Source organism: Schistocerca serialis, chromosome 2 (assembly GCF_023864345.2).
Source record: "Schistocerca serialis cubense isolate TAMUIC-IGC-003099 chromosome 2, iqSchSeri2.2, whole genome shotgun sequence".
Lineage (NCBI taxonomy): Eukaryota > Metazoa > Arthropoda > Insecta > Orthoptera > Acrididae > Schistocerca > Schistocerca serialis.
In genome coordinates this window covers 517,583,205-517,609,235 of record NC_064639.1, presented here as the reverse complement: position 1 = coordinate 517,609,235, position 26,031 = coordinate 517,583,205, and the positions used below count along the sequence as shown (strand labels likewise).

The following is a 26,031-nucleotide window of genomic DNA, read 5'->3' as shown; positions in this document are numbered from 1 at the left end:
AAAGAAAAATAATATTATTACAAGATAAAAGTCTTATTACAAGATTGTCACAGGTTGCACAGTCCTGACTGCCACTGTCTTTTACTATCAGTATAATTGCCATTTGGTTCCAAAGTTCTGAATTAGCAGCACCCAGAACACTTCAAACAAGAAGTGTACCAGCACCAGTGTCTGATAGCTTTTTTGGTAAAAAAATCATTACGTGTGACTTAACAATACCACAGTGCTGTAACTACCACCAGGTGCAGATCCAGGGTTGTTTCTGGGAGGGAGGAATCACAGTCTTTTACTGTCTCTTGACACCTCTCCAAATATGACTTACCATCACACCCACATTTAATGCACCGCAGATGTCTAAGATTTTAGAAGTGATAAAAACAAAGTATATAAAATGTTTTAATACTGCGATAATGATTTGTCTACACCAGAGATTATTACAGTTCACTTTTTTGTGGAGGGGAGGCTGAGGTCTAGAGCAGGGCAGCACACAAGGTCACAGGTTTGTTTGACTGATGGGAGAGTGTCACTGAGATGTTGAAACATCTGAACTGACAGACTCTTGAAGATAGATGAAAACTGACCCAAGAAAGTCTATTAACAAAGTTTCAAATATGAAAGAGTATCACTGAGATGTTGAATGAACTAAATTGGCAGACTCTTGAAGGCAGACAGAAACTTTCCCAAGAAAGTCTAATAACAAAGTTGCATGAACTGGCTTTAAATGATGACTGTAGGAATGTAATACAACTTACTACATATCACATCTATAGGGGTTTTGAGGATAAAATTAGATTAATTATAGCCTGCACAGAGGCATTTAAACAATCATTTTTCCCCACATCCATACATGAATGGAATGGGAAAAACCCCAATAACTTGTGCCATGGGACATATCCTCTGCAGTGCACTTTACAGTGGTTTGCAGAGTAAGGGTGTAGATGGAGACTACCAGAGCGGCTTTGTTGACTACTTTGTTACATTTAATGGTCCACAGTCCCTAGTATTTTGGGTGTATATGGGTTAATCTCTACTACCATTTCAGTCACAAATGCATGAATCACTTAAGTGTCTGTCTATCTTCACATGCTAGATTAAAACCATCAGATGGTGGTAAGAAACAGAAGACACAAGTACACAAAACTTAAGTATGAGGAGTGGGGCAAAATCCTATACCTTAGTTCCTACAAATGTAATGTCATTACTTCATCCTTACTTTCTGGAACAAGCTAATGAAAGTTCCCAGATAATACTTGACCACAGACTTTCTGTGGTTGTGAGACAATTTTTGCAAGGTATTTGATTGTAGGCCACAGCATTTGTTTGCACACATTCTTATTTTCCTTTTATGAATTCAGAGAGTAGAAAAAGGTTTTTTAAAACTATTAATTACATATTCACCTAGCTTAATATGGCAATTTTAACTGAAAATAATTTTAGAATGCAGTGTCTAGTTCCCACCTTTATAAAGACACAAAACAAAAAAGACAAACATCAAAGCAATTCTCCTATGCAATACTTAGAAAATTTTAGTTTATGTAGAGCAAGAATTCTATAAAAACTTTTGCTACTAAGCTAAAGACAAGTATTTTAACTGTTATATACACCAATTTGTAAAATTTCAACATGAATAGTATTACATAGCCTGACATTGACTCATTTTGCATCATTATATTTTGCTAATGACCAACAAAACAGGTAACCAACTAAACTATGTACCATGAGATGAAAACCACTCAGGATGGCCAACAACACTTACAGCCAAAGATAATATATTCCAGGCAGATGATGTATGGTCTTTCCATAACCACTGTTAGGATTCCTTCATTGGTATGGTCTTTCCATAACCACTGTTAGGATTCCTTCATTGGTGTGACTGGTTTCTGTATCACCAGTTTCATTCTCAAATGTTTTGTTGATCACTTTTCCATATAGCCAAAATTATAAATCAAAGTGATACAGCTGAATAAGATATTTTTATTGCACTGATGTCCTAACAAATTTCTTACATTTTTTGTCTTTAGTGCAAGATTGTAGCACCCTTGAATCAAGGTTTCGCACTTTGCGATGCTGCCCCACGAAACATTCCACATATGAAAATGGTTGGGTACCATACATAGTGGCAAACACCTTGATGCTACTCATTGTTGCTAGTCTGCCCCAGTTCTACATATTTAATTATCACAGATTCAAGTTTTCACTGGAGCTAAAGCAGACAAACTTGTTCCAGTTTTGAAGGTAATGAAATTTCACCAAAAGCATTGTGTCTCTTAAAATACTGTGATCATCTGTAATTGATACACAGTAGCACTTCATTCCATGCAGAAGAAGAAGAAGAAGAAGAAGAAATTGAAAATGATGCAGAAAAAGTCTTATTGTCATGCTAAGTCTGAAATCAAGTACCAGTTATGAAAGCAGGATGTCTAATAATAACTAATTTTTTATACCAATGGCATGCTTATTGAGTGCATACATAAAGCACAGACTGATGTTAATTGCTCACCTTGACAGAGAGTGCTCCTATTTTACACAGAACATTCTAGTAAATTACAATATTCCACAAATAAATAAATCTGGAAATGTTCCATAATTCGCCAACATTTAGTGATAAAGAGCTGCAGGAAGCAGCAGTTCATCCAATGATCTGAACACTGCCAGCCAGTGATTATAACCACTACATTATGGCAGATTCCACACAGCAAGTGGAAATTCTCCTTCCAGAAAATTAGTGACCCACTGTTTTTGAGTGGACTAGAACTTCTGGTTTCTGGATCTACTCTGTGGCTCTTCATATAAATGCACTTGTGGATTCTCATTTTCTAGTCAGATTTTCATATCCTTGTGATGCCTGTAATTTTACATCAAGGGCTCATGGTCATTGGGCAAATTTAGCTGTTCCTTAGATTGGAAGCCCATATCTTTGATCAGCACCTCAGGACTATATAGGGCTTTGTGCGAAAGACATGGATGACATCTCTCCACATTTACCTCCTCAATGTAGGATCATCATTCTTGACATTGTAGGTCACATCTGATATGCAGTGTAGATTATGTACTGACCAAAGTATTTTTTTCCCTCTAGTCCAACCTTTTACACAGATGTAAGGTACAGTGATGTAACTCAAATAGCCTCTCCTGCGCAAATGTCAACCTCACCTTCCAGTGGTGCACGCTGTTGCCACAGACAAGGCTATGATGACCAGGTACTGGTAGAATAACCAAACCATGTCCTGGCAATTGTAGGGCAGGACATTCCCTCCCCACCTGTAACATCTTGGTTGGGAGCAAGTGCCAAGGCTAAGGGTGGCAGCCCCATCATGGCAATCAGCTGTTGGGGGCTAATAATCTGCAACTCCTTAAAATCAATATATTAAAGAAATTAAGGGAAGAAGCCTGACAGATCTAACAACAACAACATTTTGACATGATGAATGAAAGGTTATTGGCTTTTGGAATGTTTGAACCTTATACCAAGCTGGGAAATGATCACAATTCAGAGCAGTAGCACAGAGGTATAAACTCAACATCCTGAGAGAAAGCAAAATAAGATGGAATGAATTTGGAGAAATGAGGATCTTGAGGGGCATACATTTCTGTATTTTGGAAAGCTAAATAGTGATGACCCACATGTGATGGAAGTGAGATTGCTCAATAAAAGAATTAAGAACAACTTGATAAACTGGAAGCCCATGACTGCAAGAATTCTCTTGATAATATTCAAAAGGCGAGTGAGAAACGAGTCCATAGTGCAGTGTTAGGCACCAACTGAAGAAGCTGATGGAGAATTTAAAGCCAATTTCTGTGTGGAACTCCAGAAAACACCAGTTCAGCAGGAAAAATACTTTAATTATAATGGGTGAGTTTAATGTAAAGGTGGGTGCAGACAATCTCAGACTGGAGCAAGTGATGAAATGAGATGGAGTGGGCAACATGAACAATAATGGAGAGCTTTATCTGGATTTCTATGCCAATAATCTTCTAATTACTGGTGACACAGTCTTCCCTCATAAGGAATGTCATGAAATTTCATCGGTGTCTGCAAATCTTCACACCCAGAATGAAACTGATCTAGGTTTTAGCAGTATGTGAAGAAAATTTCTCTTAGACATGAGAAAACAAACAGGAGCATCCACTATGAGAAAAGTTTCCACATTCAAATGAGGAGATTTGATGTTGAGAAGTTGAAAAATGAAAGTAGCAGCCAAGAGCTCAAACTAGAACTGAGAAACCAGTTTGAGGGCATTGGGTGAAGAAGAGGGCATTGAAGAACACTGCTTTGTAAGCACAGCAGGTGAAAAAAAATAACAATTCATTAGCTTCAGAGACCCAAGAAGTAATGAATGAATGTCAGACACAACTTGGAACTGTATCAGACAAGTAAGAGAAATAAAACTAAAACTGAACAGCAGCAAGACACAGCTCCAGAAGCTCTACCTTCTTCCCAGAGTAGCCCCTATTGATATTAATAGCTCCCCATCTCATTACCATTTGTTTGCCAAGTTGTATCTTAGGAGTCCCTGGTTTGTCAGTTAGAGGTGGGACTCCGTCACCTCCAAAGGTCCGAGGCATTTTGCTCTGATTTTTGCCAGCATCATATTTAAAGTACCAGGGAAGCAGGTTGCTAGCCTTACTTGCCCCGAGTCCCATTGGGTTTTACCCCTAATGGCTGAGGGACTAACCAGTGGATTTGGCAGTCTTTGCCGTATGAGCACAAAGGTGACCACATAGAAAAGGAAAAAAATGCATTAATCGTGTAGTGTCTTGCTTTGAAGTGTTGTATGTGAAGGTCACAACAGGCAGTACCATGTCTCAGTCTCTCTGCTGGAGGTCAACATACATCTAGGACAGGGCTGGCCAAGATTTGCACTCCATGAAACAATGCAACTACTTCTAAGAGATGAATATTATAGCATATTTTCATAACCAGAGTATTATCACATGTGGTTTTTTCTGGCAAATCAGTGACTCGTATTACTTCATTAACTAAGTACAGTAGCTCATGCTAATACAAAGAGCAGTACTAGAAAAAGCTTTGCAAACACCTATTTAACATCAAGTTGTGACTTAGCATCTCCTCTATACGGTGAGTAGAGTGAGCGTAAAAGCTGTGGGGGGAGATTAGAGTGGCAGTTTCCTGCAGCAGAGCATATGTCTGGAGGTTGCTACAGGGCCATGGCAAGCAGCTGGCGTTTACGTGGCCTTGGAAAAACCTGAGCAATTGGCAGGGGTGCATATGCCCGTGTTTGTGCACTTGGAGAAATTTATATGCCAGAAAAAAACTGATAAAAACAAAACTAAAAGTGACACAGAGGTACAAGTTGGCACTCATGGACAGAAGAATATATAAAGCTAAATTATCTAGACACACCACAAAAATATACAATAGTTTAAAAGTTATTGTTGTCTTAAAAATTGTAAATTTATGAAAGTTCAAAAGCTAATATTTCGGCAGTGCTTTGGCCGATTAATATGAACAAAGTGTTTACGGATGTGGCTAGTAGAGCTGCATTGAGCAATTATAGCCAATTTAGCATAATCTGTACCATTTTTGAATGAGAGGTTGGAATATGGGATTTGATGGAGAGAAACTGTGTTTTTGGTAAAAAAAAAAATTAAGGAGACAAAACTAGAGGCAGCATTCTAAAGCTGAAAGAGGTACATGAATAATTAAGTATGTATATTTATTTGTTTATTTATGTTAAGTATCAAAAATCTGGGAAAAGCAATATCAGGCCGCAAGAACATTACTTGCGAAAAGACGGTGGCACTTACAGAAAATTGGACCTTACATTGTTATTTCCCAGAAAATTTCCATATTTTTCAATATATCATATGTGTTTTTGTGTTTACCTTTAGAATATTCATAATTTTTGTCAAACACTGTTTTGAGTTAGGCAGCCATTTTTGAGCACAGTTGGTGGGTAGTAGTGGGTTGGTAGCCATGTTCAGGGACAAGTACAGGGTTATTACAAATGATTGAAGCGATTTCACAGCTCTACAATAACTTTATTATTTGAGATATTTTCACAATGCTTTGCACACACATACAAAAACTCAAAAAGGTTTTTTAGGCATTCACAAATGTTCGATATGTGCCCCTTTAGTGATTCGGCAGACATCAAGCCGATAATCAAGTTCCTCCCACATTGTTGATGCGAGCTCGCATTTCTGGCATGTTTCTTGGTAGAGGAGGTTTAAACACTGAATCTTTCGCATAACCCCACAGAAAGAAATCACATGGGGTTAAGTCGGGAGAGCGTGGAGGCCATGACATTAATTGCTGATCATGATCTCCATCACGACCAATCCATCGGTTTTCCAATCTCCTGTTTAAGAAATGCCAAACATCATGATGGAAGTGCGGTGGAGCACCATCCTGTCGAAAGATGAAGTCAGCGCTGTCGGTCTCCAGTTGTGGCATCAGCCAATTTTCCAGCATGTCCAGATACACGTGTCCTGTAACGTTTTTTTCGCAGAAGAAAAAGGGGCCGTAAACTTTAAACCGTGAGATTGCACAAAACACGTTAACTTTTGGTGAATTGCGAATTTGCTGCACGAATGCGTGAGGATTCACTACTGCCCAGATTCGCACATTGTGTGTGTTCACTTCACCATTAAGAAAAAATGTTGCTTCATCACTGAAAACAAGTTTCGCACTGAACGCATCCTCTTCCATGAGCTGTTGCAACCGCACCGAAAATTCAAAGCATTTGACTTTGTCATCGGGTGTCAGGGCTTGTAACAATTGTAAACGGTAAGGCTTCTGCTTTAGCCTTTTCCGTAAGATTTTCCAAATCGTCGGTTGTGGTACGTTTAGCTCCCTGCTTGCTTTATTCGTCGGCTTCTGCGGGCTACGCGTGAAACTTGCCCGCATGCGTTCAACCGTTTCTTCGCTCACTGGAGGCCGACCTGTTGATTTCCCCTTACAGAGGCATCCAGAAGCTTTAAACTGCGCATACCATTGCCAAATGGAGTTAGCAGTTGGTGGATCTTTCTTGAACTTCGTCCTGAAGCATCGTTGCACTGTTATGACTGACTGATGTGAGTGCATTTCAAGCACGACATACGCTTTCTCGGCTCCTGTCGCCATTTTGTCTCACTGTGCTCTGGAGCGCTCTGGCGGCAGAAAACTGAAGTGCGGCTTCAGCCGAACAAAACTTTATGAGTTTTTCTACGTATCTGTAGTGTGTCGTGACCATATGTCAATGAATGGAGCTACAGTGAATTTATGAAATCGCTTCAATCATTTGTAATAGCCCTGTATGTATGTGGAAATGTTCGTAAGCGGTCAAGTGGAGTGCAATATAATGGTTTAGGACAGCAGACAAGAGTGTATTTTGCAAATTGCCAACAGGCTGTTGAGTGCCATGATCACGACATATGAATTTTATAGTGAAGTGTTGTAGCATCAGTTATTAAGTGTTTAGTGAATATATTGAAGAAAAATAAACTACTTGTTCAAATTATAAAGCAATGTGAGTTACTCAATATTTTAAATACCTGCCTGCATGGTTTTGTTATATTTTATTTCAGCTTAAAAACTGAATTGACGACAGGTGTGAGCTGGCACCCTATGATGAAAAATGTAGCCAAACTTTAAGACCAACCCTGTCTCTGGGCCACCCAATTAATCTGAGTGTAACAAATATATGCAGGGTGAAAAGTATTTAAACTGACAAACTCTGAGAGGTTGTAGGGGATGTCAAAACAAATATTTTTCCCTGATGTCATTTTTTCCTATGAGGAGTATTTAAATTGGTAGAGGAAGATTTCTCTGGCAGCAAATTAACTAAACCAACAAACACTTTTCCATTTTTACGACCAAGAGATGACACATTAACACAACCCAATTTCAATGAAAGTAGATTTTCAAAAATGCCTCCATTGACACATAAACAAAGGTTACACTGTCAGATCATGTTCTGTCTGACATGGGCAAAAACCCCAGGAGTATCCAGAATTGTTCCTGCTGCTGCTACTATCCGAGCAACCAGATCCTTCTGATGCAACAGGAGTTGCCTAAACAAGGCTGCGCATCTCTCCCCACACAAAAAAAGTACAGAGAGGACATATATGGGGATCAAGCAGGCTATGGTACAGGACAACCTCTGCCAAACCACATTTCTTGGAATGGTCGGTCCAGGAATCGATACACACGATGACTGAAATGTGCCGGTGCCCTGTCATGTTGGAACCACATGCATTATCCTGTAGGGAGCGGGACGTCTTCCAGCAATTATGGCAATGCTCAGGTGAGAAAATTGTAGTAGTGCCTGCCATTTAATGGCCTAGGTAGCAGATACGGCCCAATTAAACAGTCCCCAACAACACCAACCCACTGATTAACGAAGAAGCGTACCTGATGAGTGCTAATAACTGTGGCATGTGGGTTATCCTCACCCCAAACATGCAAATTGTGCATGTTGAAGACTCCATCACATCCGAACATTGCTTCATTGGTAAACAACACAGAGGATGGAAGTGTAGGATGCATTTCACACTGTTCTGGGTACCACTGCGAAAACTGTGCTCTGGGTGGATAATCAATAATGTGGTCATGCTATAAGTGAAATGGACGTAACAACTGCTCTTGAAGGACTGTTCTTTCATTCATATGATTTGTTCCCATGTTATGTGCAAATTCCACCGGTGCTGACTGAAGGGTCCCGCTCCATATGCTGCAAGACAGCTTCCTCAAATTGTATTGTTGGTTTAATTAATTTGCCACCAGAGAAATCTTCCTCTACCAGTTTAAATACTCCTCATAGGAAAAAATGACATTAGGGAAAAATATTTGTTTTGATGTCCCCTACAACCTCTCAGAGTTTGTTGGTTTAAATACTTTTCACCCTCTATATTTTCATGCCACAGCACATGGGGGCACGAGCCAAGCTATTCAAACTTCAGTGTAGTGTGTAGTGCCCTGTACTCTCGTAGTACTAATCTATCCTTTCCATTTCTGGAATTCCATTCCAGTCTGGATTTTCCATTGTTTGACATTAAAATATTAGGTTTATAAACTTCAACACACTTAGATTTTAGAAGAGGTAATAATCTGGAACTATTACTTTTGATACTGTCAAACATATGAAATCACCCAGACTAAAATCAGTTAAACCAAAACGTTTGTGGGACTTCAACACTTTCATAACAGAAAAACAGTAAATCTGCATGCATGTGTTGACTCAAATGTTGAAATAACTTTAGCAGCTTGTCTGTGCAGTCAAATATACTGCTCTTGGGGTAAAATCTCATAAAAGTCTTGTAAATCCTGGTGCTAGGCAAACAGGTCATTGAGGTGGGTGCTACAATGTATGTCTAGCAGGTTGATTTGAAAGTAATGACGTACATCAGCAGCCAAAAGCAAGAATAGTCTAACATATAAATCAAAATCAGTTTGCAGTTGTATAGCATGTTGAAATCTGAATGAGAACTCAGGGTGAAATGTTTCAATTACTGAAACATAGCAGTACATGTTTCATTCACAAATGACTGCCTGGACTTCTTGGAAATTTCCCTGTCATGAACTTGAAGCTGTTAGTTAGTTCATTAGTTTCATATTACATGGAGTATTTGCACTATAAATTGTAATGATGTGAAATGAGTCATTTTACATTCATATTGCAAATTGTTTTCTAAATACAAGGGTCGGATAAAAAGTAGTGACAACATGGTTATAATTCATATTAGATGTTACTGACAGACATTTCCTGTATTAGCTCCCTCCCTCCCCCAAGAGATGGAAGGCGGCATACACTGTCAGTGCATCTATCTCTGTCAATGTCTCTCAAGGACCATCCTATCGCATGGACAATGTCTTCTCTTGTGTTGTAGCACATGCTGTGAAGAGGTATATTCACTTTGGTAAACAGGTCGCATAGCACGGGCTCATATCAGGTGAAAACAGTGGTGTTCCAATATCTCCCACCCCCATGTATACAGGAGCTCCTGCATGGGGTTTGCCATGTGGCAATGTGTACTGTTATAATGTACATTGGGATCCAGTGCCAGAAGGAAACATTGTTGTGCACTCTGGCCACATGCCACTTCACTGTTGATCCAAACAGGTTGCTAGTGTTTGCTAAACATACTATTAGGGTGCTCAAACTGGCCTTCCACACTTTCAGACAATACATACAGCAACTGACTCAAACATGGCTGCCACTACTCACTGCACTACTTCAACTGATCTTCTGTTATCAGATACCGGCAGTGGACATGCCATGTGATGCACATCCTTCATGTTATGGCAGTGCTGCCATACTTTTTATCCAAGTCATGTTGAACATTTATAAGTTTCTGTTTTTAATATACAAATGTGAGGTAGTAATACCTACCTACCAACTTTTATACATTACAACAATATAGATTCTTTTGCAGAATAGAAGGAGTTCTAAAGGATAAACTTCTTCAATTTGTTTTCAAATTTTACTTTGCTGTCTGTCAGACATTTTATATCACTGGATAAGTAATCAAAAACTTTTGTTGCACCATTTTGCACACCTTTTTGTGCTAAAAAAGACCTTAATGTGTCATAAAGAATGACATTTTGTCTTCTGGTATTGTAATTATGTACATCATTGTTCCTTTTGATCTTCAAAGGATTATTTACAACAAACTTCAGTAGGGAATAAATATCCTGTGAAGCAGTAGTCAGAATGTTCAACTCCTTAAACAGATATCTACAAGATGATCATGGGTGAGCACCACATACTATATTACAGCACATTTTTTAGTAATGATGACATTTTTTGTTAACCACCTAATAAATTATTGAATAAAAATATGTAAATTATGTCAACTTACTGATATATCTCTCCCAATATTTTTAATGATTCTAAGGGCAAATTTGGCTGATTTTTCTACAGACAGATAGCTTGAATCTGTCAGTTGCCAAACAAATTCAAATAATTGCTGATGTCGACCACATAAAATTTTGGCACCGCCCTACTTAACCTTGACTCAGTTTTTTCCCCTAATGGCTGCCTTTGGCTCAGCCAGCATTCGCTGTTGTTCATCAGAAGAAAAGTGGCTCCTATTGTACTTGTGGCTGGTGTTGTGACAAAGTTCCAATAAGTGTTTCCCCCGATCACAATGTTGTGATGATACATTATGCTCTTTGTGTGGCCTTCAAACGATACAAAATGTAATGCAATTCCCATTCAACACTGAATGTTGCAGCTTCTCCACTTTTTTCTGTACAAGTATACATAATGAAGAATGTAAATCTAATTTAATTCAAGTACTATTGTCAGCAAACAGCTAGGTGTCCGACAAGGTGACAGATTTTCTCTAGTGGTGTCTGCCTGCAGCCTTCTTGCTCTTCTTCCTCCTCAGATCTCAATTCAAATCACCACTGTGATTGGAGCACTAGGCAGGAGTGCGGCCAGAGCACTAATGCTCACAGAGTACTGTTTGGCTACGCCTGATCTAGAGCATATCTGCCAATAAATTTGTAAAATGTTCTGTGCTTTCAGTCATCTCTGGTTGGTGTGCAGCAGTCTTTCCATAGGCAACATTCTACTGTGAAATTACTTCTGACATATTCCCTGCCTGCCTCTTTTCCATAACCAGAAATCGTTGTATGTACTGCTCCAGAATTCCAAATTATATCTTTGAGAAGAAACCAGGAAATTTCCAGAATTTCAGCAGTTCTTGTAGCCTTGGTGACAGTGTAGTAGGTGAAACAATCAGTGCACACTATTAATAATTTGTGCAACTTGTCAATCAGGAAACCTCACCAATAGGTCAGTTCTAATCCAGTGACATGGAGCCACTGCAGGAGGAATTGTTGCTGGAAGCACTGGGAGTAAATGAAGCACTGTCACTCCCTATAGTGGTTTATGTAGTGGCTGACAGACAGGTCGACATCTGATTCTACTTCCATAAATGATCTACCCCTATCTCTGATGTCTTAATTGTGTTACAAAAATATTTAAGTTTGATTGGCTGTCAGTAAGCTGAGCAAATGAGCAACCATTTCCATTCTATTAGGTCATAATTACTTACACACTGTCTTCCATCTATTAATCTAAATTATCCTTATGATAGCTTTCTCTGTCTCTAAGGCATTTATGGTCTTCAGTAAAGTTGAAGTTTTCCTTTGATTAACTGCAAAGAATGGAGTATCATCTGTGCTGTTATGTTCCTGCAATTGATTCCATGAAAATCAGTCAGCATCCTTGTGTTTGCATCAATTTTTTATATAACTGTGATGATGTATTCTTGAAGCTTCAATGTCCATCTTTCCAGTCATCTTGATCAGTTCTTCAGTCATGTCAGACAGCACTTCAGGTATGTCAGACAACATAAAGAATGCTGATTGGTTACAAAACTGAATGGTCAACCATATACATACGATAAGAACTTACTGATTCCCCAAACAATTGCAGGACATTCTAACCTGCACTGCAGCACAGGAGGAACTCAAGCTTTGTACCATAGCTGATACACTGGCTGTGACAAAACCATAAGTATCCAGTGTGTGCACTGGCGTATGGTGTGTGTGTGTGTGTGTGTGTGTGTGTGTGTGTGTTTATTTAGAATACAGCTCTTAAAACACTTTTGCACCTGGTGCCAGATGTGCTGTTTCATTTCTACTTGGCATATGCTTATTCTTAGACTTGTTATCTGTTGTTTTCCAGATATATATTCCTGAGTTACTTAGTTACTTGTTTATGCACTAAATTACCACTGTTTTTGTATTTCAAGAGAAGATACTACATGTTTGTAAAACTCCTCTAAAACTGCTGAGTCTTAATAAGTTTTATCTTCTGGTAAACCTTCCGGGATGTAAGGTCGTGGTCCATGAAACTCTTCAGCTCCTAATGTTTCGTCCAGAGCTGCGCTGGACATCTTCAGAGGGGTGTTTCTCCTCCGGTGAGTTTCATGGACCATGACCTTACATCCCGGAAGGTTTACCAGAAGATATGTCATCCGGTCGTGAAAGCTTTCATACTTAATAAGTTTGTTTTCTGTATATGCAATAAAGCTGGTTTGTTCTATGTATAAGTGTTTATATTTTGTACTATGACCTCAACACATGCAACTTATAAGGTCAGACAGTAGATAATGTAGCCAGCCCAGAAGATGGTGACCCCAATGTGATCTAACCTGCACTGCAGCACAGGAGGAACTCAAGCTTTGTACCATAGCTGATACACTGGATGTGACAAAACCATAAGTATCCAGATTTGCACATGATTACCACCTTTCTGGACACACAATCCTATGATTCAGTTTGCATAACAGAAGCTGGTTTTCATTATGCAGGAGTCAACAACAGATTCCATGAAGTTTGTGATAATGGTGAGTGAACTAGACCATCAGTATGTTGTAGAGATTGAAGATGGAATAACCACACCACATACAACAAACTCCTATGAGAAACTGAGGACAAAATTGATCCATAGTATGTTGGCATCTCAAGGATAGCACATCAGGCAAGTTTTGACTCGGGAAGATATCAGCAACCAGAAGCCAGTGCAGTATCTAAGGGGCTTTAGGGCTTTAGGAGCATGGTCGACAGCTGCATTGTAGCCAACAACTTGTTACATGCATTATGGAGCACTCAGCTACCTCCACAAGTAATGATAATAATAGCTCCACAAACTCTCAGATGCCCCTGAATGCAGTGGCTGACTTGGGTGACAAGATAATGGATGTGATGATCCCCACCCATATCAGTGCAGTGAAAGCTTCATGTAGCAGCACACAGATGCATCATCCAATTGCTGTGCACAATCACAGCATCTTTTTATAAGTGATTAAAAGTCAGGCTGGAAGTATTTAGCAGAAACTAGACCAGATTTATGTATATTTCCATGAATCCTATTACATGGCAATTGACCTCTAACCATGTTCTGCTTGTCTGCAGTGAACAACTCTTCTGTGCTGACTGTGCTGACATAAGGTACACAGTGAATGGAATTAGACCTGGAGCTGTGTCATTTCCTTGCATGGAGTTTCATAATCACACAACCCATCATTGGAGATGATTTCCCAGCACACTACCACCTGCTACCAGACATGGGGAATGAGCAAATCATTGACAGCATCACTGGCCTGACAGCTTTAGGTTTCTGACATAGCACAGCAGTGTACATAGCCAAGACTGTGCAAGAAGCCAGGGGTGAGTATGTGGAATTATAGCAGCAATTTCCAGCCTTGACATGACCGCCTGGGGTGTGTAAAGACATATGTCACAATATAGTACATAAAATACATAATATTAGAACCACTAATGCATCGCCTGTATTGCATAGAGTCAGATGTTTATCTCCCAACTGCTTTGCCCCTGTGAAGGCATAATTTAATGCCATGCTGAAAGAGGGTATTATTCATTTATCCAATAGCACACAGTCGTCTCCTTTGAGTTTTGTGCCAAAGAAGTGTGGTGCATGGAGTCCAGGAGACTATAGTGCACTCAATGTGCACAGTGCAAGATCGCTACCCAATGCCTTTGACATGGGATTATAATTATGCTGTATGTGGTGCAACCTTACTCAATGTTCTCAACTGTACTAAAACATTCACTCAGATCCCAGTGGTGGAAGAAGATATACTAAAGACAGCCATCATCAGCCCATTTGAGTTAACTGAGAGACTTTTCATGATATTTGGCCTGCAGAATGTTGTGCAACCATGACAAAGATTCATTGATTCAGTCATCCTTTCTGTTTTACATGCTTGGATAACATTCTTGTCTTTTTGTCCTTTGTGGATCACCACAAACACCACTCAACTGAAGTATTCAGGCAATTAGAACAGTATAGCATGACTCTGAACACAGCTAAGTGCATATTTGGTCAGTCACAACTCGACTTCCTAGGGCACCAGACTTCATCTATGGGCTCACTACCATTACCTGAAAAAGTGGAAGCCATTTTACAAAATACTGATAGAGAATTCATTGCTTCCTTGGCATGCTCAACTTGTACATTGACATCTAACATGCTTGGCCTAGCTACAAATTCTGCTGACTGTAGCACTCACTGCTCTGAAAATCAAAGGCAACTCACCAGTTCAGTGGACAGCTGCCATGAGCTGTGTCTTCAGCATGACAAAGTGAAGAATAGTGGACACAGCACCCTTTGCTCACCCTTAATTTGATGCACCCCATTCACTAGTTGTGGATGTGAGCCAAATAGCTATCAATGCAGCATTACAGCAACTCCATGATGGCACAAGGCAGCCACAGGATTTTTACTCACCCAAGCTGTCTCTACTACAGCCAAAGTGGGCAGCATACGACAGAGAACTTCTCACTCTCTACAAGGCTATCAGGTACTTTTGCCCAAAACTGAAAGCTAGAGAGTTTGCTGTTTTCACAGCTCATAAATCACTCACTTATGCATCCAGCAAAACAATAACTATTGCTTGCCTCTCCAACTTAAGCAGCTGGTATTCATCACTCAGTTTAGCACAAATGCCAGACGTGTACCTGAAATTGATAGCAGTGAAATTTTAGGGGAAAATTTCAAGTGTATATCGAAAGAATCCACCACCAATGAACCATGAACCTTGCCGTTGGTGGGGAAGCTTGCGTGCCTGAGCGATACAGATGGCCGTACCGTAGGTGCAACCACAATGGAGGAGTACCTGTTGAGAGGCCAGACAAATGTATGGTTCCTGAAGAGGGGCAGCAGCCTTCTCAGTAGTTGCAGGGGCAACAGTCTGGATGATTGACTGATCTGGCCTTGTAACATTAACCAAAACGGCCTTGCTGTGCTGGTACTGTGAACGGCTGAAAGCAAGGGGAAACTAAAGACGTAATTTTTCCCGAGGGCATGCAGCTTTACTGTATGGTTAAATGATGATGGCGTCCTCTTGGGTAAAATATTCCGGAGGTAAAATAGTCCCCCATTTGGATCTCCGGGCGGGGACTACTCAAGAGGACGTTGTTATCAGGAGAAAGAAAACTGGCGTTCTACGGATCGGAGCGTGGAATGTCAGATCCCTTAATCGAGCAGGTAGGTTAGAAAATTTAAAAAGGGAAATGGATAGGTTAAAGATAGATATAGTGGGAATTAGTGAAGTTCGGTGGCATGAGGAACAAGACTTTTGGTCAGGTGAATACAGGGTTATAAATACAAAATCAAATAGAGGTAATGCAGGAGTAGATATAATAATAAATAAAAAAATAGGTGTGCGGGTAAGCTACTACAAACAACATAGTTAACGCATTATTGTGGCCAAGATAGACACAAAGCCCATGCCTACTACAGTAGTACAAGATTATATGCCAACTAGCTCTGCAGATGATAAAGAAATTGATGAAATGTATGATGAGATAAAAGAAATTATTCAGATAGTGAAGGGAGACGAAAATTTAACAGTCAAGGGTGACTGGAATTCGTCAGTAGGAAAAGGGAGAGAAGGAAACATAGTAGGTGAATATGGATTGGGGCTAAGAAATGAAAGAGGAAGCCGTCTGTTAGAATTTTGCACAGAGCATAACTTAATCATAGCTAACACTTGGTTCAAGAATCATAAAAGAAGGTTGTATACATGGAAGAATCCCGGAGATACTAAAAGGTATCAGATAGATTATATAATGGTAAGACAGAGATTTAGGAACTAGGTTTTAAATTGTAAGACATTTCCAGGGGCAGATGTGGACTCTGACTACAATCTATTCGTTATGAACTGCAGATTAAAACTGAAGAAACTGCAAAAAGGTGGGAATTTAAGGAGATGGGACCTGGATAAGCTGACTAAACCAGAGGTTGTACAGAGTTTCAGGGAGAGCTTAAGGGAACAATTGACAGCAGTGGGGGAAAGAAGTACAGTAGAAGAAGAATGGGTAGCTCTGAGGGATGAAGTAGTGAAGGTAGCAGAGGATTAAGTAGGTAAAAAGACGAGGGCTAGTAGAAATCCTTGGGTAAGAGAAGAAATATTGAATTTAGTTGATCAAAGGAGAAAATATAAAAATGCAGTAAATGAAGCAGGCAAAAAGGAATACAAACGTCTCAAAAATGAGATCGACAGGAAGTGCAAAATGGCTAAGCAGGGATGGCTAGAGGACAAATGTAAGGATGTAGAGGCTTATCTCACTAGGGGTAAGATAGATACTGCCTACAGGAAAATTAAAGATACCTTTGGAGAAAAGAGAACCACTTGTATGAATATCAAGAGCTCAGATGGAAACCCAGTTCTAACCAAAGAAGGGAAAACAGAAAGATGGAAGGAGTATATAGAGGGTCTAGACAAGGGTGATGTACTTGAGGACAATATTATAGAAATGGAAGAGAATGTAGATGAAGATGAAATGGGAGATGCGATATTGCATGAAGAGTTTGACAGAGCATTGAAAGACCTGAGCCGAAACAAGGCCCCGGGAGTAGAAAACATTCCATTAGAACTACTGACGGCCTTGGGAGAGAGTCCTGACAAAACTCTACCATCTGGTGAGGAAGATGTATGAGACAGGCAAAGTACCCTCAGACTTCAAGAAGAATATAACAATTCCAATACCAAAGAAAGCAGGTGTTGACAGATGTGAAAATTACCGAACTATCATTTTAATAAGTCACAGCTGCAAAGTACTAATGCGAATTCTGTACAGTCGAATGGAAAAACTGGTAGAAGTGGACCTTGGGGAAGATCAGATTGGATTCCGTAGAAATATTGGAACACGTGAGGCAATACTGACCTTACGACTTATCTTAGAAGAAAGATTGAGGAAAGGCAAACCTACGTTTCTAGCATTTGTGGACGTAGAGAAAGCTTTTGACAATGTTGACTGGAACACTCTCTTCCAAATTCTAAAGGTGGCAGGGGTAAAATACAGGGAGCGAAAGGCTATTTACAATTTGTACAGAAAGCAGATGGCAGTTATAAGAGTCGAGGGACATGAAAGGGAAGCAGTGGTTGGGAAGGGAGTGAGACAGGGTTGTAGCCTCTCCCCCATGTTATTCAATCTGTATATTGAGCAAGCAGTAAAGGAAACAAAAGAAAAATTCAGAGTAGGTATTAAAATCCATGGAGAAGAAATAAAAACTTTGAGGTTCGCCAATGATATTGTAATTCTGTCAGAGACAGCAAAGGACTTGGAAGAGCAGTTGAACAGAATGGACATTGTCTTGAAAGGAAGATATAAGATGAACATCAACAAAAGCAAAATGAGGATAATGGAGTGTAGTCGAATTAAGTCGGGTGATGCTGAGGGAATTAGATTAGGAAATGAGACACTTCAAGTAGTAAAGGAGTTTTGCTATTTGGGGAGCAAAGTAACTGATGATGGTCGAAGTAGAGAGGATATAAAATGTAGACTGGCAATGGCAAGGAAGCGTTTCTGAAGAAGAGACATTTGTTAACATCGAGTATAGATTTAAGTGTCAGGAAGTCATTTCTGAAAGTATTTGTATGGAGTGTAGCCATGTATGGAAGTGAAACATGGACGATAAATAGTTTGGACAGGAAGAGAATAGAACCTTTCGAAATGTGGTGCTACAGAAGAATGCTGAAGATTAGATGGGTAGATCACATAACTAATGAGGAGGTATTGAATAGAATTGGGGAGAAGAGGAGTTTGTGGCACAACTTGACGAGAAGAAGGCACCGGTTGGTAGGACATGTTCTGAGGCATCGAGGGATCACAAATTTAACATTGGAGGGTCAAAATCGTAGAGGGAGACCAAGAGATGAATACACTAAGCAGATTCAGAAGGATGTAGGTTGCAGTTGGTACTGGGAGATGAAGGAACTTGCACGGGATAGGGTAGCATGGAGAGCTGCATCAAACCAGTCTCAGGACTGAAGACCACAACAACACAACATCAAAAGAATAGGCAAATGAGAAATGGTGTTGATGTATTTGTTGCATATCAATTGAAGACATAAAGTCTGAAAATGAATCTGTGATCATATTTTTGACACTTTATTTTACAGGTCCGTCTTGATCACACAAATTTTACTTACTACGTACCTACATGTTTAGTTTGATGTTGAGACTACATCAGCATATTTTATGATCTGAAGATGGCAGTAGCCAAAACTGGTAAAAGGGAAGTGTAAAAAAATTGTGTGATCAAGACACTTGTTGCAGTAAACATGAAACTCAAATCCTCCAAGGTAGAAATTGCAACTGCATGTGAGATTATTTGGGCAAGACTCAGTATCAGAGGTGGGCATTAAACAATAATTGGATCCTTCTATCACCCACCAGACTCATCTCCTGATGTAACCAAAAACTTCAGAGGAAACCTCAGTTCACTTGTACGTAAGTTCCCCAGTCATACTTAATCATCAGTGGAGGCTTAAATCATCCAACAATTAATTGGGAAAATTATAGTTTTGTTAAAGATGGATGTGATAAGACATCCTGTGGAACTTCCCTAAATGCCTTTTCTGAAAACTATCTAGAACAGATAGGAACCCCACTCATGATGGAAATATATTGGATCCTCTTTGAGGATGTCCATATCAAAACTGGTATCGGTGACCATGACACAGTTGTAGCAAAAATGATTATCAAAGTACTAAAGAAAAACTAAAACAAGCAGAAAGATATATTGTCCAGTAAACTAAATAAAAAATTAGTTGTGTCATATCTCAACGAGGAACTTGAAACTTCCAGTACAGGGTAAGAGCATGTAGAGGAGCTCTGGCTCAAGTTTAAAAGAATAGTTGACAATGCACTGGATAGATATGTACCCACTAGAAAAATTCACAATGGGAAGGAACATCCATGGTATACAGTCATTGTAAATAAACGTGTAAAGAATAAGAGATTCCAGTGTAATATGTGTTAAACAAACAGTGGGGCTATAGATGGAGACATGCTGAATGAAAAGTGTTTGCCTGTCAAGAGAGCAATGTGTGATGCCTTCAATGACTACCACAGCAGGGTATTGTCAAGTTATCTTTCACACAACCCAAAGAAATTCTGGTGTTATGTAAAAGCTGTTAGTGGCACCAAAGTTAGTGTCCAGTCCCTAATGAATGAGACAAGAAATGAAACTGAGGGCACCAAAGCAAAAGCTCAAATGCTTAACTCCACTTTCAAAAGTTCCTTTTCAAAGGGAAACCCAGATAATAACTCCAATTTAATCCTGGTACCACTGAAGAGACAAATGAAATAACTATTTGTGTCAATAGTGTTGAGAAACAGCTGAAATCATTAAAATTGAACAAAGCTCCAGGCCCTGATGGAATCCCTGTCAGATTCCATAACGAATTTTTGGCTGAGTTAGCCTCTCTTGTAACAATAATCTGTCATAGATCCCTCAAACAAAAAACTGTGCCAAGTTCTTGGAAAAAGGCACAGGTCACACCTGCCTACAATAAGGGTAGTAGAAGTTACTCACAAACCTACTGCCCAATATCCTTGAGATCACTGTGTTGTAGAATCTCAGCTTATTCTGAGGTCAAACATAATGAGGTATCTCGAACAGAATGACCCCCTTAATGCTGACCAGCAGGTATTTCAAACACTTCGAGCACATGAAACCCAACTCGCACTTTTCCCACTTGACATACTGAAAGCTTTGGATCAAGGCAATCAGTTAGATGCTGTTTTACTTGATTTCCAAAAAGCATTTGACTCAGCACCATACCTACACTTATTGTCAAAAGCACAATCATATGGAGTATCAAGTTAAATTTGTGACTGGATTAAGGACTTTTGGATTTGGAGGATGCAATATGTTATCTTTGTTGGACAGTCCTTGTAAGATGTAAAACTGATTTTGGGTGTGCCCCAGGGAAGTGTTTTGGCACCCTTGCTGTTTGTGTTGCATATTAATTACCTTGCAGACAACATTAATATTGAAATCAGGTTTTTTTCAGATGATGCAGTTATCTATAATGAAGTACTATCTGAAAGAAACTACATATGTATTCAGTCAGAACTTGATAAGATTTCAAAGTGGTTCAGAGATTGGAAACCTGCTTTAAATATTCAGAGATGTACAATTTTGCGGTTCATAACACTCAAAAAACATACTATCTTATGATTATAATATCTATGAGTCACTGTTGGAATCAGCCAACTCATACAAATATCTCAGTGTAACACTTTGTAGGGATATGAGATGGGAAGATCACACAGGTTCAGTCATGAGTAAAGCAGGTGGTAGACTTAGGTTTCTTGGTAGAATACTAGGGATGTGCAACTAATCTACAAATCATTCATGCAACTGGTTCTAGAATATTACTCAAGTGTTTGGAACCCGTACCAGATAGGCCTTACAGGGGATGTTGAATGTATACAGAGAAGGGTAGCATAAATGGTCATATGTTTATTCAGTCCATGGGAGAGTATCACAGAGGAACTGAACTGGAAGACTCTTGAAGATAGATGTAAACTATCGTGGGAAAGTGTGTTAACAAAGTTTCAAGAACCAGCTATAAATGATTACTCTAGGAATATACTACAACCCCCTACATATCACTCACATAGGGATCATGAAGATAAGATTAGAATAATTACTGCAGACACACAGAGCAATTCAAACAATCATTCTTCTCACACTCCATACACGAATGGAATAGGAAGAAATCCTAACAACTGGTACAAAGGGATGCACCCTCTGCCATGCACCTCATGGTTGGTTTTTCAAGGTATAGGTGTAGATGTAGATTTCAGGAACTGGCAAGATACTAACTGATAGTCTTTCTTGCGTCAACAGCATCTAAAGCGCCATCAATTTCACTCAACTTGCCAAGGCACAAGAGACTGACCAAGAACTGCAGAACCTCCCCACAGATACATCAAGCTGGGAATTATGATTAGTCAATATTCCTGGTGCAGACATTAAATTTTACTGTCACATCTCAACTAGGAAACCTTCTCCATGCTTGCCTACTACATTCCAAAGCTGCACCTTTGGCAGTTTGCATAAGTTCTGTCATACTGGCATCAGACTAACATTTCACCTAAACTTGCAGTGATTTGTTTGGCCTAGAATTCAAAAGACTGGCAAGAATGGACTTTTATATGTGTCAAGTGTAAATGGAGCAAAGTGTACATGCCAGTGGGGAACTTCACTGACACAATTACGCATTCTGCCCAAGTTCAAATCGATGTCATAGGACCATTTCCTCCATCAAATGGTCAGTGTTATGTTCTAATTATGACTGATCACTACATTTACTGCCTGGAAGAACTGCCAGTTGATAACATCTCTGCAAAAACCTTCTCTTCTCATTTGATTTCAAGCTGGATTTCTCAATTTGATTGTCCACTACACATCACCACAGATTATGAACACCATTTTGAATCAGACCTGTTTGCTCAGCTCAACCAATTTTGCAGCACTGTTCACCACAATACCCCAGGCTACCATCCATTGACTGATGGTACGATAGAATAGAACACTGCCACAGTTTTTGACAGGCCATACACATGTATCATGAAACAAATCAGATCATAGCTCCACCAGTGATTTCACTTGGTCTAAGGAGTACTTAAAAGCCAGACTTGGATTCCTCATCAATTTATGGCAAGGCACTGCAGCTTCCAGGAGAGTTTGTAGACACACAGTCCTTCCAGCTTTCTGACCACAACTATTGTGATTTCATTCATCGGTTATCCACCCTTGTCAAGCTTCACAATGTAGAAGGCCTCCCAGCTACATACATTATGACCTAGAAACATCTGTATATATGGTGTGAAACCCTCATTTTAACCATTGAACATAGGTCCACACAAGAGTCCCACAATGAAAAGCTCACACTCTGGACATAATGGCAAATGGCAATCACTCTACCATCTCTATCAACTGTGTCAAACCTGCTCATGTTTTCCAGTAAGTACCGCCAAAGGATATACCATAGCTTCAACTAGCTTTGCTGTAGACATTTTCAAGGACATACTAAATGATCAGGACAATGTGTGTATTTCCCAGCACATTTTATGGACTGTGCTATGTCACCCTCAAGGGGGATGATTTAATGGCCAACATTACTATCTTCCTTGTGAGGTGTCATGTTGTGTTGCATCATGTTGTGTTACATCATGGCTGTCAAACCATATTTCATGCCAGACATACTGTTATATTTTTATTATGAATATACCTATTCATATATATTCTTCCATCTGAGAGGAGATTCTACATGTTCATGAAACTTCACTGCTGCTGACTCTTAATAAGTTTTCATATCTTGTGCCATGCCATAATACTTGCACATTCCCAATATGATTGTGTATATTTCATACTCCAGCTAAGCTAGACCTCAAAAAGCATAACTTATGAGATTGAACAGTGAACAAACCGGCCAGTCTAACAAGCATTTGTTCAGCCTTTTTGGAGCCAAGGTGATCTCTGCGTTCCAGATACCAAACATATTCACTAAGGTATATCAGATGGACTACAAAATGAAGTACCAGTTATTAGAGAAGGGTCTCTGATAATAATCAACACTTCACACAGAAAGCATGTTTACTGAGCACACACTAATGTACAGATGGAGCCAAACAGCCTGCCTCAACAGAGAGTGCTCCTATTTATACATACAAGCAAGGTTCTAGGAAATTACAATATTCTAAGTCCCACAACCTTCCATGGATCAGACACTTTTATTGATACTTGCAAGAGTTGGGAATTCAACTGGTGACCTGGGCAGTGTCAGCCAGTGACTATAACCACCATGCCACAATGGATGACAGGTGGCAAAGAGCTATATGTCAATGCGAATGCACACAGGTTTTAAGTTGTTGTGCACAATCTTAAGATCTTGTGCTCAAGACAACAAAGCAAAGAAGTTTGATATGCCATTACATTTGGTAAGAAAAAGCACATTCAGCTGCACTTCTTCATTTTAAACACTAGTTTAAAGCTGTAACATAAAATCTTGAAACTGATCATGCACAAAACAGTATTTAATACTGGTCAAGCACTTATTGTTTTAATGAATTATTTTAGCCATAAGGCCCCAAAATGCCTTTAATCTTATAATACATTTTAGCTTGTGATAAGGACTGAAGAGAACACCACCTAAATAGGTAACTAAAAAATCTTAAAGAAAATAAATCTCCCTACAACAAAATTATCATCTAACTAACAACTGTGCAAAAGCACATTCATGCTTTTAATTGCAACAAGCAACTAATATTTTTGAAATTATAAACATAAAAGCCGCCCATGGTGGCGCTTCAGTCCGGAACTGCGCGACTGCTGCGGTTGCAGGTTCGAATCCTGCCTTGGGCATGGATGTGTGTGATGTCCTTAGGTTAGTTAGGTTTAAGTAGTTCTAAGTTCTAGGGGACTGATGACCACAGCTGTTAAGTCACATAGTCCTCAGAGCCATTTGAACCATTTAATACATAAAAAACAGATCTAAACATAATAACCCACCTCTATGATATATTTAAATGGAGCATGCTGCAAATGAGTGACACGGGCAAATACTGATCCTCGAGGTGTGAAGTCAAGACCTCTGTACAGATCAATGTCACTCTTTTGCCAAAATGTAGCAAATTCATTCCTTGGTGCCCCTTTGGACACAACATCCACAGAAGAGATTGTAACACCCGGAAAGTCCAACTGAAAAAAAAAAAAAAAAAAATAAGTCTCACGTAATTAAAGTAACTTGAAATTAGTGTACAAATTCTGTAAAGATATGAAAGAGCATTGTGTAACTGGTCACTCCATTACAAACATGCCTACGTTTCAGTTTCATTCTTACTTGTAACATCTTCATCTGTAATGCATTCTAAGCATACATGATATAAGTACCAGTACATTTCATCCAAAACTATATTCAAAGTGCAGAGCATTTATGAAGCACCTAAGAGGAAAAAATTCGGCATTCACAGTTGAAATTCAGTAGTTATTTTGGGAAATTAATTACATGAGCTCATATAAAGAAAGCAAAAAGAAAAAAATGTTAACAATGTTATTTTCACTGTGTGATGAATTGCTGAACAGTGTCAAGACATTAATTGCAATATTACATTAAGCTTTTGAAGGCAAAGGCTGCAAGTACTAATGTGTTATTATGAACAGGAAATGATCCCACCCAGCGAGTGGAACAAGGTTGGAGGGATCAGCTAGTGTACCGAAAGTACCCTTCACCACACACCGCTAGGTGGCTTGCAGAGTATTATGTAGATGCAGATGCAGTGATCATGAGGGCAGAAAGACAGTTGCTGGGCTCGAGGAAGATTAAAGTATCACCACTATAATGGCTGTGACGTGTGTGGTCAAAACAGTGAACCTACAACTCAAAGCAACTACTGTTTTCAAAGGAACAGTTGTGTATGTGTATTGTGGAAAGGTATACGACAGGCAAAGTAAACCTGCAGATGACTCAACCAACAAAAATGAGCTCTTACTCCACAGATTCTGTAAACCTTGCTAATGGTGGATACAGCACTATGTAATCAAAAAAGCCCGTGTTCCACTTGAGTGACCTTCACAACTGACATGTGATGTTTTGAACGTTATTACTTGGGCTAACAACAGCAGTCCAAGGTGATACTCAAATTTGAGGTACTTGATCATCATCCATATACTCCCGATCTTGCCCCTTTTGACTATCACTTGTTTGGTCCACTCAAACAAGCATTAAGGGGCCATTGATTTGCCTCTGACAAAACACTGAAAGAAGCAGTGTATTCCTGACTCACAGCTCAACCAAGAACCTTCTTTTATGAGGGCATATGGAAGCTTGTACACCAATGGACCTAGTGCGTTGAAACACAAGGAGACTATGTCAAAAAATTATGTTCTTGTAAGTTTCCTATTTGATTACAATAAAATTTTATAACTACTTTGCAGATAATAATTGACTTACCTTCATATATACATACCATTTTTATGGACTATAAGTTGCTACAGACTATAAGACAACCTAATATTTAGGCAGTTTTTTAAATAACATTTTTAACATTTTTATTATCAGACTACCAAGGCAGACTAAAAAAAATCTTTGTTTATAAGACTTAACTGACATTTAAAATCCCTGAAAATCATTATCTTCTAGTTTTGGCAACTCTGCATTTAGTCCTCTATTTGCATGTTCAGTCTTCCTAAGGTGGTGGTGCTGGTATTTATGTCAAAAATAATGTCCAGTGCGAAAAAATTGATT

General features: G+C 39.3%; 1 protein-coding gene across 1 annotated transcript in view; it reads right to left on the bottom strand.

Annotated features, from left to right (window-relative positions):
- The window catches only part of LOC126457489 (phenoloxidase 1-like), a 208,413-nt gene that overhangs the window by 13,331 nt on the left and 169,051 nt on the right, over nucleotides 1-26,031 (bottom strand). The window contains exon 12 of the mRNA XM_050093789.1: nucleotides 24,297-24,485. Within this exon, the coding sequence (XP_049949746.1) occupies nucleotides 24,297-24,485 (189 nt within the window). The remainder of the gene's footprint in view (nucleotides 1-24,296; nucleotides 24,486-26,031) is intronic.